The sequence below is a fragment of the Pogona vitticeps genome, chromosome 1 (assembly GCF_051106095.1).
Source record: "Pogona vitticeps strain Pit_001003342236 chromosome 1, PviZW2.1, whole genome shotgun sequence".
Taxonomy (NCBI): domain Eukaryota; kingdom Metazoa; phylum Chordata; class Lepidosauria; order Squamata; family Agamidae; genus Pogona; species Pogona vitticeps.
Genome location: NC_135783.1, coordinates 163989022 through 164004705, shown reverse-complemented (window position 1 = coordinate 164004705; position 15684 = coordinate 163989022). Strand labels below are relative to the sequence as shown.

At 40.6% G+C, this 15684-nt stretch overlaps 1 protein-coding gene across 12 annotated transcripts in view; it reads left to right on the top strand.

The window, feature by feature from the left end:
- SUPT3H (SPT3 homolog, SAGA and STAGA complex component) overlaps positions 1 to 5695 on the top strand; it is a 340265-nt gene extending 334570 nt beyond the window's left edge. For all 12 annotated transcript variants that reach the window (XR_013537592.1, XM_020801522.3, XM_020801525.3 and 9 more), the window contains one exon: positions 2857 to 5695. Coding sequence is in view for 11 of the 12 variants with exons in the window: in XM_020801522.3 (XP_020657181.1) it covers positions 2857 to 2898 (42 nt within the window). In the remaining variant the exon portion in view is untranslated. The remainder of the gene's footprint in view (positions 1 to 2856) is intronic.
- Positions 5696 to 15684: the final 9989 nt, after the last annotated feature.

The following is a 15684-nucleotide window of genomic DNA, read 5'->3' as shown; positions in this document are numbered from 1 at the left end:
CACTTTGAGTAGGGGTCCCACCATGTCTAGGCCTAGTCTTTGAAATGGGGTCGAGATGACTGGCAAAGGACACAACTTAGCCTTGATCTTGTCATTCCTGGTCCCTTGTCTTTGGCAGGTGTCACAGTTTTGACAATATAACTTGACCTGCTTTCCCATCCCAGGCCAATAGAAATTTTGAGTAATCCTTTGTTTAGTTCATGACATCCCTGGATGGGCTGCAAATATGTCTTTGTGCACCTTTTCTATAATTCTTTCTCTATATTTGAAAGGAATCACTAGTGTATGTATGCTTTCCCCTCCCCTCATAGGATTCACTAGGACCTCTCTGTACAATAGGTCTTCCTTCACACAGTATCTTTCGGGATTTTCAGATGTCAGGGGCCCTTCCTTAGCTTGTCTAAAGCATTCACTTAAGGTAGAGTCTCCTTTTTGTTCTTTTCTGAAAGACTGATTATGAGGATTCCTCATAGTGACTAGATCAGCTATTTCATTCCCTTCTGTTATTTCAGCAGGGTTTTCATATTTTTCCTCAGGGGCTTCACTTTGCCCTCCCTGGGAGCAAGTTGTTACTAAAACACTCTTCACATGCTCAGATAGATCCAGTCCTTTTAAGCATGGTCAGGAATTGGGTCGGATATGGCCACTTTCCAACTTCCCATCCACCGCTTATATTTTATTAGAATTTTAGCTATTGGCAATATCACTAATTTGGTTCCAATCCCTTTGAGAGAAATTGTTTCATTCCTTATTAGATTTTCCCTAGGGATTGTGTCCGGGTATCACCAGAGGTGCAAAGAAGCTCTTTGTTACTTTCCATCAAATAGCATTGGACTACCCTCACTAAAGGAGGATCTTTAGTGTTTGTGATGACCAGTTTGTTCTCTTGAGAAAACTCCATTAGCCTTTGCCCTGCTTCGTTTTGAACTCCAAGGCCAAACTTAACAGTTGTTCCTTTTATCTCTTGACTCCCTACTTTAGCATTCCAGTCCCCTATAATGACAAGAAAGTCTTTCTTTGGTGTCAGTTCTAGAAGGTGTTGTAAGTCTTCATAGAATTGGTCAATTTCAGCCTCTTCAGCATTGGTGGGTGTTGCATAAACTTGGATTACTGTGATGCTGAAAGGTCTGCCTTGGATTCGTATTGAAATCATTCTATCATTTTTGAGATTGTATCCCAGTACAGCTTTTCCCACTCTTTTGTTGACTATGAGGACTACTCCATTTCTTCTATGGGATTCTTGCCACAATGGTAGATATGATAATCGTCTGAATTGAATTCACCCATTCCTGTACATTTTAATTCACTGACGCCCAGGATGGCAATGTGTATTCTTGCCACCTGCTGTTTGACCTCAGGAGATGGCAAGCCTACCAAGGTTCAAAAATCTTACATTCCAGGTTCCTATGCAGTATTTTTCTTTGTAGCATTGGACTTTCCTTTGACTTCCAGGTGCATCCGCAGCTGAGCGTCCTTTCGGCTTTGGCCCAACCACTTGATTAGCTCTGGAGCTACTTGTACTTGTCCTCTTCTATTCCTTAGTAGCATGTTGGACACTTTCCAACCTGAGGGGCTCATCTTCCAGTGTTATGCCTTTTAGCCTTTTGTTTCTGTCCATGGAGTTTTCTTGGCAAAGATACTGGAGTGGCTTGCCAGTTCCTGCTCATACCAGACTTTTTGTTGATTAACAATCCAAGGGAATTCACACAAATTAATTTTCACTTCTCCTTAATCTGATATCCCCCACCCTTTCAATTTAAATTTCTAATGTTTTATGTTATTAATGCAGAGTTTATTTATAAAACACATATTGCTGTTGTATGGCAAAGACCTTCCTTTTCAGGGAAGCTTTTCAGTTCTATTCTGGGAATGCTCTATTCAAGAAATTTAGGTTTTTAAACATGTTTTTAAAAATATTTTCAAAATTGTTTTTAATCTTGACTAGAGATGAGCAGAAACCTCTGGTTTTGTGGTTTGTGCCAGTTTGTTTATTAGCCAGACGGGTGTTCTGTTCTTCAAAGCAGGCAGCACATGGAGAAGGTGGGGCAAGGAAGCCAAATCACTGCCTCCAAGTGGGCATAATGTGTGTGGGGGGGAGGAAGCAATCAGCTGATACTGTAAGCTGTGATGCTGATTGATGTTATACTTTTCTCATACGTTGTGACAGTGACTTGAATCATTTCTCTCCCTGCTGCACAAGGCAAAGCCTAAACCCAATGTCCATTCTCATCTAAGGTAGGCCAATTCAGTCAATGGGACCTACATAAGTGTTGACTTGCTGTGTCCCCACTGATACATTAACTCAACTCCAATAAATGGACTTCGTCCAGTGTCAGAGACAACAATTCTCCTGGAAGAAAATCATCTGGCAGATAAAAAGAGGGATGACTGGACGGGTATTGTTGTGATACCGAGTTCTGTTTATATAATTGAAAGAGTTGTTAGCCTGGAGAGTAGAAAAACTGTGAGAAAAATATCAGAGTAATTTATTCTAAGACAACAGTGAAACTTCTACAAAGTGAGGAGATTGTATAGGTTTGCGAAGGCCAGAAACCTAAAATAATAGGAGTTTTGACTTCCATGTATATATTTATTTGGTAATTAACAAATAGGATGTCATGTTTTTGCACATGTCCTGAAATAGAATCTCACTAACCACTTGCTAACCACACTGAGTTTTTAATAGAAAAAGTGGTTGCTTAATGCTTCCCCACCAGAAATGTTAAGATTAAGTTTGCTATTAGATTGCAGCCAGAATAGTCTACAAAACAGGAAGAAAGCCTTGCTCTGCTCTCTGCTTCTTTTCCTTGTTCAAGTTGATGTGATAATTCATTACAGATTTTCTTTCTTTGACAGAGTGCCTACCGCAGAAATGGGATGACTTTTCTTGCTTGCTAATGTGGATGTGGCTACAGCAACAGGAAAGACAGTGTTACATCAAGGTGATTCCCATCCTCCCATCCCTTCATTGAGGGGCAAAAATAAATGTTAAGAAACCCCAACCATCTGAATGTGTACTTTTCAGTAGGCTGGCTTGTTGTGACTATATGAGCCAGCTGACTGTCTCTTTTTCCAACCTTCTCAATTGTAACTTTTGTCTTCTAAACATAACATTGGGCTAATTAATAGCAGGAAGTTTGGCACATTGTGTAGGTGGATGGGAATGCAGTCCACATGATGTTGGAAATTTTACTGCAATGTCAGCCCACCTTTCTGAACTTAAATGTTCTAAGATTGTTATTATAATGTATGTTTTTGTTGTTCTTAATTTTAGTTGATTTCCATCTCAACTTTCATAAAAGTGGTCAGATAGAAGTCTCCACACTGATGATTTATTTTCTGTGTATTAAACTGCAACAAATTGTGTTTCCTTGTTTCATAATCATTAAAATATTTTTGTAGGGTGATGATTGGTGAATTTTTGTTAAACTGGGCTTATAAAGTTCACCGCCGTTCAATGTAATTTGAAAATGACATGCATTCTATGAGTTTTGAGCTATCCTTAATATAAAATGGTAGTTTAGCTCTGAATTTGCTGGACAACCATCACCCCTTAGTTGTCATCTACAATATGGAAATAATAGTAGGGGTCTTTACTGTGTTTTTGGTACGGAAATAATTAAAAAAAATTCTATCAGAGTATTGTTACTGCATTATGAGATATTAACTACTAAATAAATCCACCTATAAGACTAAAGCACCCACTCAAAGTAGCTAATACCATACAAAAGCAAGTCAGTCTGGTGCTCCTCTGTGTTGAGTGTGCTTAGATTGTTTATAATTTATTTATTATTGGATTTTTATCCCGCCCTTCTAGACAGGAGTCTACTCAGGGTGGCTCACAATATATTGTGCACAAGCAACTTAAAACAACAGTTAAAATCTACAATAATACTATAATCAAGATGGGAGGCTAAATAAGAAAACAAAGAAAAGTAAAAAGTCAAATATTGGCAGGAGGGAAGGCTTGCCTAAAGAGCCAAGTTTTTAATTGGCTCTTGAAAACACCCAGCAAGGGTGCCAGGCAAATCTCTGATGGCAAGCTGTTCCAAAGTCGAGGGGCCACCACCGAGAAGGCCCGGTTTCTTGTTCTTTCTTTCTGGGCCTCTCTCGGATAAACACTCTATGTACAGGATCTCGTGAGTTTTGACTGTTACTCTTGAGTCACAGGCTGTGGAGCCTGTGGCTCAAGAGACCAGAAGTGATTCTTGCGCAGGCGACGTGATGACGCATCACGTCGCCTGCGCGGGATAGAAGACAGTCGGAGAGGAAGGCTGCGGGGGAACGGAGGACAGGTGAGTTAGCTCAGTGTCAGGGTTTTTTTCTCCCCCCCCCCCCCCCCGCGGTGAACGAATTACAATGCTCACATAGTTAACTCCCTAACACAGTTCAGATTTTTCATGTGGCCCCCTATAGAAATTAATTGCCCACCCCTGTTGTAGAGGCACATTGCTTCGGGTTAAGAAATCAATATAGACATTATACGGCAATTTGTCTCCAAAAGTTCACAATTGACACCAGAATAGCTGTGCAAGAAATGTGGGCTATTATCCATTGCAAGAATGAAGTTTGCATTCAGTTTTAACAGAGTCTATTTTTGCTTTATGTTTAACTTCTCTTATCACTTGGGGAGAGCCTGGAAAAATACAAACTATTGATTAATAATCTTTCAGCTTCAGTCTGGCAGGGGTGGGGGTTATTTTTCATTCTTTTCAACAAAATTGTGGAATGAAGATCTCCCACTGAATGTGTGGAACATCTCATTACCCAGAACCATGTGGATTGTCCTACGTAATTAAATATTGGGCATTTGGAGACCGTGACTAGGATCATATAACATGTGTTTAAATTTAAGACACCTAAGACAGGCCTTAGAAAAAATCTTAGTAATGACTACATGAAGGCTTTCCTTTGCTTGTGTATGCTTTCAATATTTTGTTGAGCTGTGTAATTTGACTGTGGCAACTCCTTCCCTCCTGAAGAAGACAGCAGCTGTCTTCACTATATCCCATCTGTTTCTCATCTGGCTGGTCTTTTGTGCTGCTGTTGTTCAGCTTGTATATTCATTTTTAAATATTAATTTCAAAGGAGCCGAATTATTAAAAATGTTTTACTCGTAGCATAACTACAAATATCCAGAACAAAATTACACCACCACCCAACACACCCTAATCTGCCCAAAAGCCAAATCCCATATTTGTCCATTCCATGCACCAGGTATTTTCTTTGTTCTTCATGACAATTATATAGAACATACAGCACTAAATCCGTGGTGAGAGCTAAGCAGCTTGTGGTGAGATTTTTTTTCCTTTGGCTGTCATTTTGGACTGGAACTTGTTGACCTCACTGGCAAATGCAGCAAAGGTAATCACAAGAGCCAAGAATTTTAAATGTCCAAAATGGAGGACATTCACAAACAAGTGATAGAATTGTTATACAGACCAATCTCCTCAGTGAACAAACTTTAAAACTGAAAACGTGGCTCTTTTTCTACAGAATTATTTGACTGATACATTCAGTATTATACTGTCTACAGCATCAAAACTGTAGTTTTAAAACATTTTTGCATGTCATTTTTCTGGAACTAATCTGCATGTTAAAGAATAAAACAATGTGTACAGTAAAGAAGTAAAAAATTTCTGATGTTCTGTCTGCTTGCTGAAATGTATGATTAAACCTTTCTTTTTATCATGATTTCTTATTTTTCTTGGCGTCCATAATGATGGAAAATTATATGCTTGCTGTAAACATCCAGACTTTTAAAAAGGACACCAGCATTTATTGTATTTGGTTTCGATCTGCAGGCATATAGGCAAAAGAAAACATTTGGGGCCAAGAATACTGGAATAAAAATTCTTTCTTTAGCTGTCTCTTTCCCAGATTTTACATTTGTTTAAAAAATGCATAAGCAGAAAAAGCACTGGCATTTCTTTCTTACTTGGTACACTTACCGCCTAAGAGAATGAAAAATCAACATATATTTCTCTTAGAAATATGACAGATCATGTTTTTGTTGGTCTGCTGTATATTTGTCTGTCTTGAGCAGCCTGACAGGCAATTATTTATAAAATCTAGGTTTGTTCAATAAACTCATATAATAACCTTTCTCTTCTGTATGAAGCAAAAATTATAAGGAAGCCAAGAAGCAAAAATTATAAGGGGAAACAAGCTACGTTTTGTATCACTCTCTTGGATCAGCCTGTATTTATTCACAGAATGGCCAAATACAGAGTTCTTTGAGGTTTACAATTTTTACTATATCTACCTCATAATCTTACTCCTTTTATTTATTCCTACATAGATACATAGATACATAGTGTACATACGTACGTACATACATACATACATACATACATACATACATACATACATACATACATACACGCACGCACGCACGCACGCACGCAGACATACATACATACATACATACATACATACATACATACATACATACATACATACATACATACATACATACATACATACAGTTGGACCCCCGTATCTATGGGGGACCTTTCCGAGCTCCCCTCTTCCCATGGAGAGTAGTGAGCCCATTAAAGAGAGTGCACTGCAGGATGGATGGCAGTAGTGGTGACCACAAACCGTGAGAGACGGGGGAAGGGCAAGAGGAGGAGTTAAGTGTGTTTGCATCTTGCAGGTTGAGTTGCAGCACCACAAAGGAAGTCTTTGTATGTATTATCACTGACTGTTGCCTCATAAGCCAGTGGCACAAAGAAACAATTTGACCGGAAAGAAAGTCATTTGAAAATTAGTTTCAGAGTAGAAGACAAGCTTTTAAAAATTATTATGATTGAGGGTTAGGATTCTTCTGCTTGGATTTTTTATGAGGTGGCTGTGGAGTATGTGTGACTCTTCTCTGTTTCTTGATACAGTCCCTGCTGTGACGACCAGTAGCCTTCCTAATCACACGTTTTTGGTAGAAGACTCCCCACCACCATCACAGTATCCCAGAATGATACCTGGTAGATGACCTTCTGAAAGATGAAAAGTGTCTAGCGATGGGCACGAATGGAAAACAAACCCCAAAATTCATCAAAATGGCCTGGTTCATTGGTTTGGTTTGGGTTCGGAAAAATCGACAAACGAAAACAAACTGAACCAAGGAACTTTTAAAGTGATGGAGGGGGTTCATTTTGCCCGTTTTTGGCCTGGCCCTGCCCCCACAGTCTTCAGCAGGACCTAGGGACAATTTGATTGGCAGGTCAGGCAGCCAAATATGCTGCTCGATGTGCTCTGGGGCAGTTGCTTCTTAATATTTATAAGAGGAGCACGCAGCAACTATTTTATAATTTCTGCTTTAGCCTTTGTTCTAAGCAGGAGAGACTGTTTTAGGTAGGCACTTAACTGAACTTATTCACAGTACTAAACTGAACTACTGGGATTTGGAGGAGGGTTTCTTTATATGGGTACTTAGGTCCTCCTTATTTGAGGTTGTGTATGGAACAGTTATTTTAGGATTAATTTTAATTTATTTTTATCCCCCCCAGCCTGCTCTTTAAGTGAGGACTTAGTTGTGGGTTTTTTTTTTTTAATTTATCTAACTCTCATGGCTGGGAAGAGGTCTGTGTGTGGGTAGGTGGGTATTTTAGGATCAATTTTCACCTCCTTCCTCCCCCCCACCTTTTCCTATTGTTTTGAGACACCAATTCCAAAGGTTTATTTTAATTTCTCATGATCCATTATTTGAAAATTAGAGTCTTATTTCCAGCCCCTCTTGCCCCACCTGCCTGCCTGTCACTAGGTTCTGTGGAAGGGTTGTTTTCATGGGATAAGGAATCCCCAGGGTGTCTCCACCACCTTTAGGTGGACAGACGCACACATTACATTCCCTCACCCTTCTCAAACTAGATACACACCTCTGGGGGGGAAACCCATCAAATAGTGGACCCTTTATCTTTTGGACTGATTACAACCATGCACTGACCAAGTGCTGGCCAAACAACCATCATGGCAGCAGTTACAGATTGTGACTCCAACCCCACATTTAGAGTCCGCGCCCTCAACATCAAAACCTTTGGTGTTAAAGCCATAGATATTCAAATCTACCAAGACTACTCCAGAAGTGGAAAATCACTGCTGTAGAAGTCAAAGTTTAAGAAGGCCAAACCCCAACAGGTGGTCTTCTCTACAGTTTTACTCCTGTCAGAGAATGATGTCTTGGTCTGTGTAGACACCCCATATCACCAGGAGGCACAATCTTAGCTTACATCACCACCAAGAATGCACTCCTTTGAGTAGGACCAATTGGCCAGAAAAACAGTTAACAAACTGCACTGTGCCTCCTCTGCATCTCCACTGGTTTCAATATCACCATCAGCCATGGATGCGGAGGTGATACCGATCCCCAAACACTCTTGAGCCTCATCTTGCTTGTCTATGGCATCCACTGTTATACTTGGGTTACACCAATCCACCACTGTAAGTCAGAGGAAACCTCCTGCCTTTCAGCCACCTCTGTAAGTCAGAAGGAAACCTTCTAGTTTAGAATCAACTCTGTAAGTCAGAGGAACACTGCTGCCTCATAGTCACCTCTCCAGGTTAGCTCAGACATCCAATGGCACATTGCTTCCCATGTTAGCAGTCTGTCTACTTCCCCCCCACCACCACTGACTACACAACAACCTCTTCACCTTACCTCAGACCTCCAGCGACACATTCTGTGCAGGGCAGTCTATCTACCGTGGCATTACCCATGAGGTTTGGGGAATGGGTGTTGTCTTCCCCAGTCCACCCTGGCATGAACCACTCTTCAAATTTTCCCCAGCCAGTTGCTAAAATGCACTTTCCTGGGGAAACCTGCTTTGAGGTCTATAACTCAGATATCCCGAATGCAAATTTCACCAAACTTTGTGGGTGTATAGAGGACAGCAGAATACTTTTTTGTTACTTTGGTGTCTAGGTGTCTTGAGAGCCATTCTATGGCTCCCTAAACTCCTGAACTGGTTCTTTTTTTGAAAATTTGCAGAAGTTCACGGTTTGTGGCTCGTGAGCTACAACAAAACACAAACCACATTTTTTTCTGATTTGTGCCCAACTCTAAAAATGGCAGATAAAGTGCCAGTGTGGTTGCTGTTGTCACTTTCAGTGCAAAGGGAAAAGAAGGAGAAGAAAATAAACTTGTGTGATGGGTGTTGCTAATATTGAATTTGTCTCTGAAAAACTGATAAGAGAAATTATCTTCTGGGAGAACTTCTACAGAATTGCTGCCCCAGTTTATCTCCCCACAAATGGCCTAAAGAATTTCAGGAGGCCATTTGTACAGAGCTGTAACTGAGAGATCCAGAAGAGCAACGGGGATGTATTCCCACTGTCTAGTTTGATGTCTTTTAGGACAACTCTGAGGGTGATTATCTGGGCATTTAGCCCACTGATCTGTTGCAAGGATGAACTGTTTACTTCCTAAAGACACTGATCAGTTGATGTCTTTGCTAGATTAAAGTAGCGCCCCCCCCCCCCCCGAGCAGTCCTATCCACATATTTCTGTGGCTTCTGTTTTTTGTTTTGTTTTGTTTTTTGGATTGGTAAGATGACTCTATTTTGGTTAGTTTCAAACACAAGCAATCTCAATATGAACCAAAATATTGTGAGATGGCTTAAAAAGAGAGACACTTCAGGATGCTAGCAAATTAAACACCTCCTTGGCTCTGTGTTAGCTGGCTGGATAGCTCAGCGAGATTGGGAGTTGATTCCTCACTGTGCCTCCTGCAAGTAGAGCCAGCCTATGTGGCCTTGGGCAAGCTGCCCAGAATCTATCTGAGATTTCTCCATCAATTTTGTGTAATTTTGTGGGGTACCAATACCATCTGTGGACTATCTTCAAAACCATTTCTTTCACTTTGACTGATATGGATTCATATGGATATGTAGTCCATATTTCCATCCATTCTTTTTCTGATATATTGATGTTTGAATTATGTTATTTTAGATCCCATACCCCTGGGAAATGTGTTTTCAACCAAATGTTTATATATTACCCTTCCTTTTATTTCAGTCATTTTCTATACTATATTGTTCTAGTTCCGTGAGCGTTCTCATAGGTCCGGAACTTTGGTATAATTGAGTTGCCAAATTTCTTACCTGTGTTAATTATAGGCAATTAGTTTTTATTTCCTTTTTTTGGGGGGGGGGGTTCTCTGTCTAATTGTTATTGGCTTCCATGCATCAAATTGATCTCTTTTTCTATAAATTCCAATTCTTTTTCCAATTTTTGAATTGTACATATTTCTCTCTTGATTTAATTTTGGATAATCCAGGATTTTGTACTTGCTTCTTCTTTCTAATTCTGTTGATTTCAGCTCAGTGCTCAAGCCTATCAAGATCTTTTAACATTTTGTTTCTGTCTTCCAGGGTATTAGCTATTCCACCCAGTTTTGTGTCATCCACAAATTTGTTTAAAAAAACATTCCCCCCCCCCATCCAAGTCATTAATAAAAATGTTGAAGAGCACTGGGCCCAGGACTGAGCCTTAGGGTACCCCACTTGTTACCTCCTCCCATTTTGAGAAGCAGCCATTCATATTATGTCTACAGCATTTCCATCATCTACCAGGGAGATTAGCCAATCAAAAAGTGAGATAGAATTGTCTGTCAGGATTTGTTCTTAACAAATCCATGTTGGGTTCTGGTTATTACTGCACTGTTTTCAAGGTGCTTGCAGAGTGACCGCTTTATAATCTGCTCCAGAATTTTCTCCTGGGAAAATTATTCTCATAAGGTGAGAAGTATTGGGCCAAGTACTGTACAACCAACAAAATATTTTTCTTCAAGTTTAAAATAATTAAACAAGAAATTAAATTATTTAGAATGAAGTATTATAAATTTGCAGAGTTGTGTTCACATACTTCTTCGGTTATACTTAATATTGGTTCCTTATTGCAGATATGGAATGAAATTATCGTAGACACCTCTACTTAGAAGTAAGCACTATTTCTTTTTCTGTGCCTGATCTAAGATTCGGACTGAATACTGTGTATGAGAAGACACTCACTTTAAAATAAGCATGAAGTCTACACATTTAAAGCACTCAGAAATCTATGTATGCTTATATGAAGCTGTTTCTGTGTGAGGACTTCAGTCAACTTCAAGAGTTTGAATAGAAAGCAGCTAATATTAGTTCTAAACAGATCTTTCCTTTAATAATGTGACGTCTATTATGTTACTCCATGTACTGTGAAAGGGTCACTGTTGTCTTCCATTACAACCAGACAAAGTTGGTGTTACTTCATGTTCCTGAGGTGGGCCCCGGGTTTGCAACCAGTTTCTTCAGCGTAGGGTACCTTGGGTCAAAGTAGGATTGCTGTGGAAAGAATTCTATCCTGGCATTCTTCCGATTTAGATGGGACCACGTTTGCATTAAAACTCTGCCGTCAGCCATGTGCAGTTCTCGTAAAATATTTTATAGCTTCCTGTCTAGCTCATGCGGAATGTTTCATAGTACATAAACACCTCCACAGATAATTTAAGGATAAATAGATAGTGACATTTGTCACAGGTCTAGGAATAAGTTGAAGACTATTCTATTACAGTTTATTGACTAAGTGAGTCTTCATTTCTTGAGACTGTGGACCAGGTTAGGCTTTTAAAACTCTGATTCGGCATTAGTACAGAACAGCATTACAGCCAAGGAAATTGGGTGGTATGCATTAAATTGCTGACATTTTCAGAAGGCAGCAAGCCAGCATTATGCAACAAAACTATTCCTGGGGGAACTAAATGTGCATTTGGTGGCTTAAGTAAGGCCAGATGGCCTCTAAAACCGGCAAAAGGGTAGATATTCTAATGTAACTTTTTATGGTCCTTTAAGATAATGCACATTTTTTAAAAATCCCATATATTGAGAGAGGACAAGTGGCGGAGACAAGCCTCTGTAAGACAGAAGAATCAGGTGTTCATATCTTGTTTCAGGAATGGTATTAACTAGTAGAGCAAACATCAATTTTCTCTCAGAGGGGAAATAATTCCCAACTATGAAAATAATTTTTGTTCTTTGTTGTGTGCCATCAAGGTGCCTCTGAGCCGATGAATGAGCTACTTACAAAATGTCTTGTCCTCAACTGCCCTGCTCAGCTCTTGTAAACGCAAACCTGTGGGTTCCTTTTTCTCACTTTGGGGGGTCTTCCCCTTGTCTTGCTGTCTTTCACCTTTTACCCAAAATTATTGGACATGGTGGCGCTGTGGGCTAAACCGCAGAAGCATGTGCTGCAGGGTCAGAAGACCAAGCAGTCGTAAGATCGAATCCACGCGATGGAGTGAGCACCCGTCGCCTGTCCCAGCTCCCGCCAACCTAGCGGTTCGAAAGCATGCAAATGCGAGTAGATAAATAGGTACCATCTCGGTGGGAAGGTAAACAGCATTCCTTGTCTAAATCACACTGGCCATGTGACCACGGAAAGATTGTCTTCGGACAAACGCTGGCTCTATGGCTTGAAGAGCGGGATGAGCGCCGCCCCCTAGAGTCGGACACGACTGGACAAAATTTGTCAAGGGGAACCTTTACCTTTACCTATTGTCTTTTCCAGAGAATTCTGCCTTCACAGAATGTGCCCAATATAGCCCCAGTTTCAACATTTTTGCCTCCAGAGATAGTCCAGGCTTGGTTTGATTTAGGACCCACTTCTTCATCTTTCTGGCAGTCCAGGGCATCTGCAAAGCTCTCCTCCAACGCCACGTTTCAAACAAATCAACTTTCTTCCTGTCAGCGTTCTTCACTGTCCAGCTTTCACACCCATACATGGTGACTGGAAATGCAAGAGTGTGGATAATCTCAGTTCTAGTCTCCAGGGACACATCCTTATGTGTTGTCAAGTCAGTTTTGACTTAAGGTGACCCTTCTCAGGGTTTTCTATTTATAGAGTACAGTACTCAGGAGTGGTTTGCCATTCCTTTCCTGTAGCAAAGACCTGATACTGTGCAACTTGCCTAAGGCTATATAAGCTGGCTCTTCTGTTAGGAAGCACAATGTGGAATCAAAATCCCAACCCCTGTCGCTGTAGTCAGATACCCAACTCACTGAGCTATATGGAAAATATAGAATAAGCCTGTAGCAGCATACCATCTTGTACATAGTCTTATTTGATCTTGGAAGCTGTAGGGCCAGGATAGCAGACAATACTAAGGTAGATGGATCAATCATGGACTCACTATAAGGTGGCTTCCTATGCCCCCATGTGCCTAAAACAGGGAAAGCAATAGGTAGTGAATATAGACCAAGGTCTAGTGGTGTGCTACAGCAAGTTGAGTGGAACATTCTTCCCTTCCCACTGCAGCTCTCCATTGTACTACAAGGCTGTCCCAGAGAGGATTCCTTCCCTTTGGGTTAGATTTTTATAGTTCAGGTGGTGCTTCAGAAGAGAAGAAAGATCTCTAATTCTAACAGAAACAGTAGGAATCCATCATTTTACCCCGGCAATGCACTTTTTAAAAAACCCTACAAACTTAAATATAAGCATAGAGGAATCCATCCTGTTTAGCTGTACTATGAGATCAGGGTGCAAACCATATTGCTAACAACAACAAAGTGTATTGAATCCCAAAATAATTATCAAAATTTGCGCAACAGATTGGGAGTAAGTTTACTTGAGTATCAAAATATATCATTGTAATGGGCAGAGTCAAATTTCTTACAAATTTGCTTGTGTACAAAAATGTTCAAAAATAATAAGGTTCTGTCCAGTCAAGAAGCACCAAACAATAGGAATGTATATTCATTTCAGAATAGATTTATGTTTTGACCAAATAAGGATCAGTAGGTTCAATGTTCATTTATTCCAAACTCTTAGTAGACAAAAGGAATACAGTGGTGCCTCGCACAACGGGCGCCTCGTAGAGCGATGAATTCGCTCTACGAGGCCGGTTTTGCGATCGCAAATGCGATCGCAAAACGGTGCCTGCATAGGGCGAAAATCGCAGAGCGAAGGTCGGTAAGCAGTTCGCTTACCGACCTTCGCTTTGCGACCTGCCGATCAGCTGTTCAGTGGCTACAAAATGGCCGCGCGCAGCGTTTTCGTGCCCTTGTTAAGCGAGGGGAGGGCGCGAAAATGGCTGCCGGCCATAGGGAAGCATCGCTGAACGGTGAGTATTCGGCCCAATTCGGCCCAGTGGCTTTTCCTGCCCCGTTCAACGATGCTTTCACATAGCGAGGGTTAATCCGGAACGGATTAACCTCGCTGTGCGAGGCACCACTGTACATATAATGGCATTCCATTTTGGGGTTCCATTCATACCATTTAAGGGGGGGGCTTATATGGCTTTGGTAGCAGCAGCAAAAATAATTTCCACAGCCATGCCTGACAATCAGAATTCTATTAATCTAGAATGTGTGTCTGTGTGTGTTGGGGGGGGGGGTTAAATCCCAAGAGGTGTAGCAGCATGCCAGTAGAAACCACCAGTTTTTCATAGAGTGGCTGTGCAACATACAGGGTAGTCTGGATAATTGTTGCTCATCAGTTGTGAGCATCAAGATCAACAATATTTGGTAAGAAAGATGAACGTTACAGCCGTACAACCCATAATGTATGAAATGCCTATGGATTTCAGGAATCAATGACAGAATGAAAGCAGGATTTAATAATGAAAACCTCTAGAGTAGTGAAAGGAAAGAACTGTCTTGCAATCTTCCTTTAAATATGCTCCACAATCTTATACAGTTTCACTACCGCACATGCATACTCTTTTCTTTAGCCACTCAGGCCCTGCCCTCACCCTCCGACCATTCTAGGCACCAAGGAAGCTCCTATATTTATTTATTTATTTTATTTATTTATTTGATTTTTACCCCGCCCCTCTAGACCATGTCTACTCGGGGCGGCTTACAAAATAAAACAAAACAGTATAAAAATATATAAAATCATAAAATTACATATTTCAATTTAAAACAATTAATTTAAAGAGAGGATTACCAAGATGGAATAGCCAAAAAAGAGAGAGAAACAGAGAAAAAGACTTAATTGACTGGAGGGAAGGCCTTCTTGAATAACCAAGTTTTTAACTGGCTTTTAAAAACACCCCATATTATGGGGGCATTAGTAACACAAGCACCATACAGTATGTGAGCAAATAACAAGAACCACCTAGATGCACACTAGCCTCTAGCTTCCTCATATGCTTTCAGATAGCCTAGAATTTCCTCTGTCTTATTCTGGAACTATGTAATAATGGATCGGTGTAACTTGCTAAACTCGTGTGGAGTTCCTGGATGTCTCCTCCATATGTCTAAGAGGAAGAGCTGCTGCGTGTGTGTCTCGCCCTGCCACCTCAGAAGACATAAAAATGCAAAAGAAAACAAAAGTCATTCTCTCACACTCAGAAAAGCACATGAACATAACATGTAGGCTGCAGCCATTTTCTTGTACCCATGCAACATATGATGGAGCACTCTTTCTCATACACACTACACTGCACCATTCCTCCACCAATTCTTCTGGTTTTGGTAGCTGCAGATAACCTGGTAAATCTGGCAGTGCAGCAGCCTTTTAGTTAAACTAATCACCAGAATGTGAATTGTGAAGACTTAAAACTAGGAAAACACAATGTGTTTTATCCAAACCAGTGGAAGGGAGACCACTGAAAGATTCCTTAATTTATTATTGTTTTGATGTTATATAAATCAACCCTCCTTCGTGTGGCTGCTCATCTAGCTGCGACTTCTGGAGGGAGCGGCACGCTG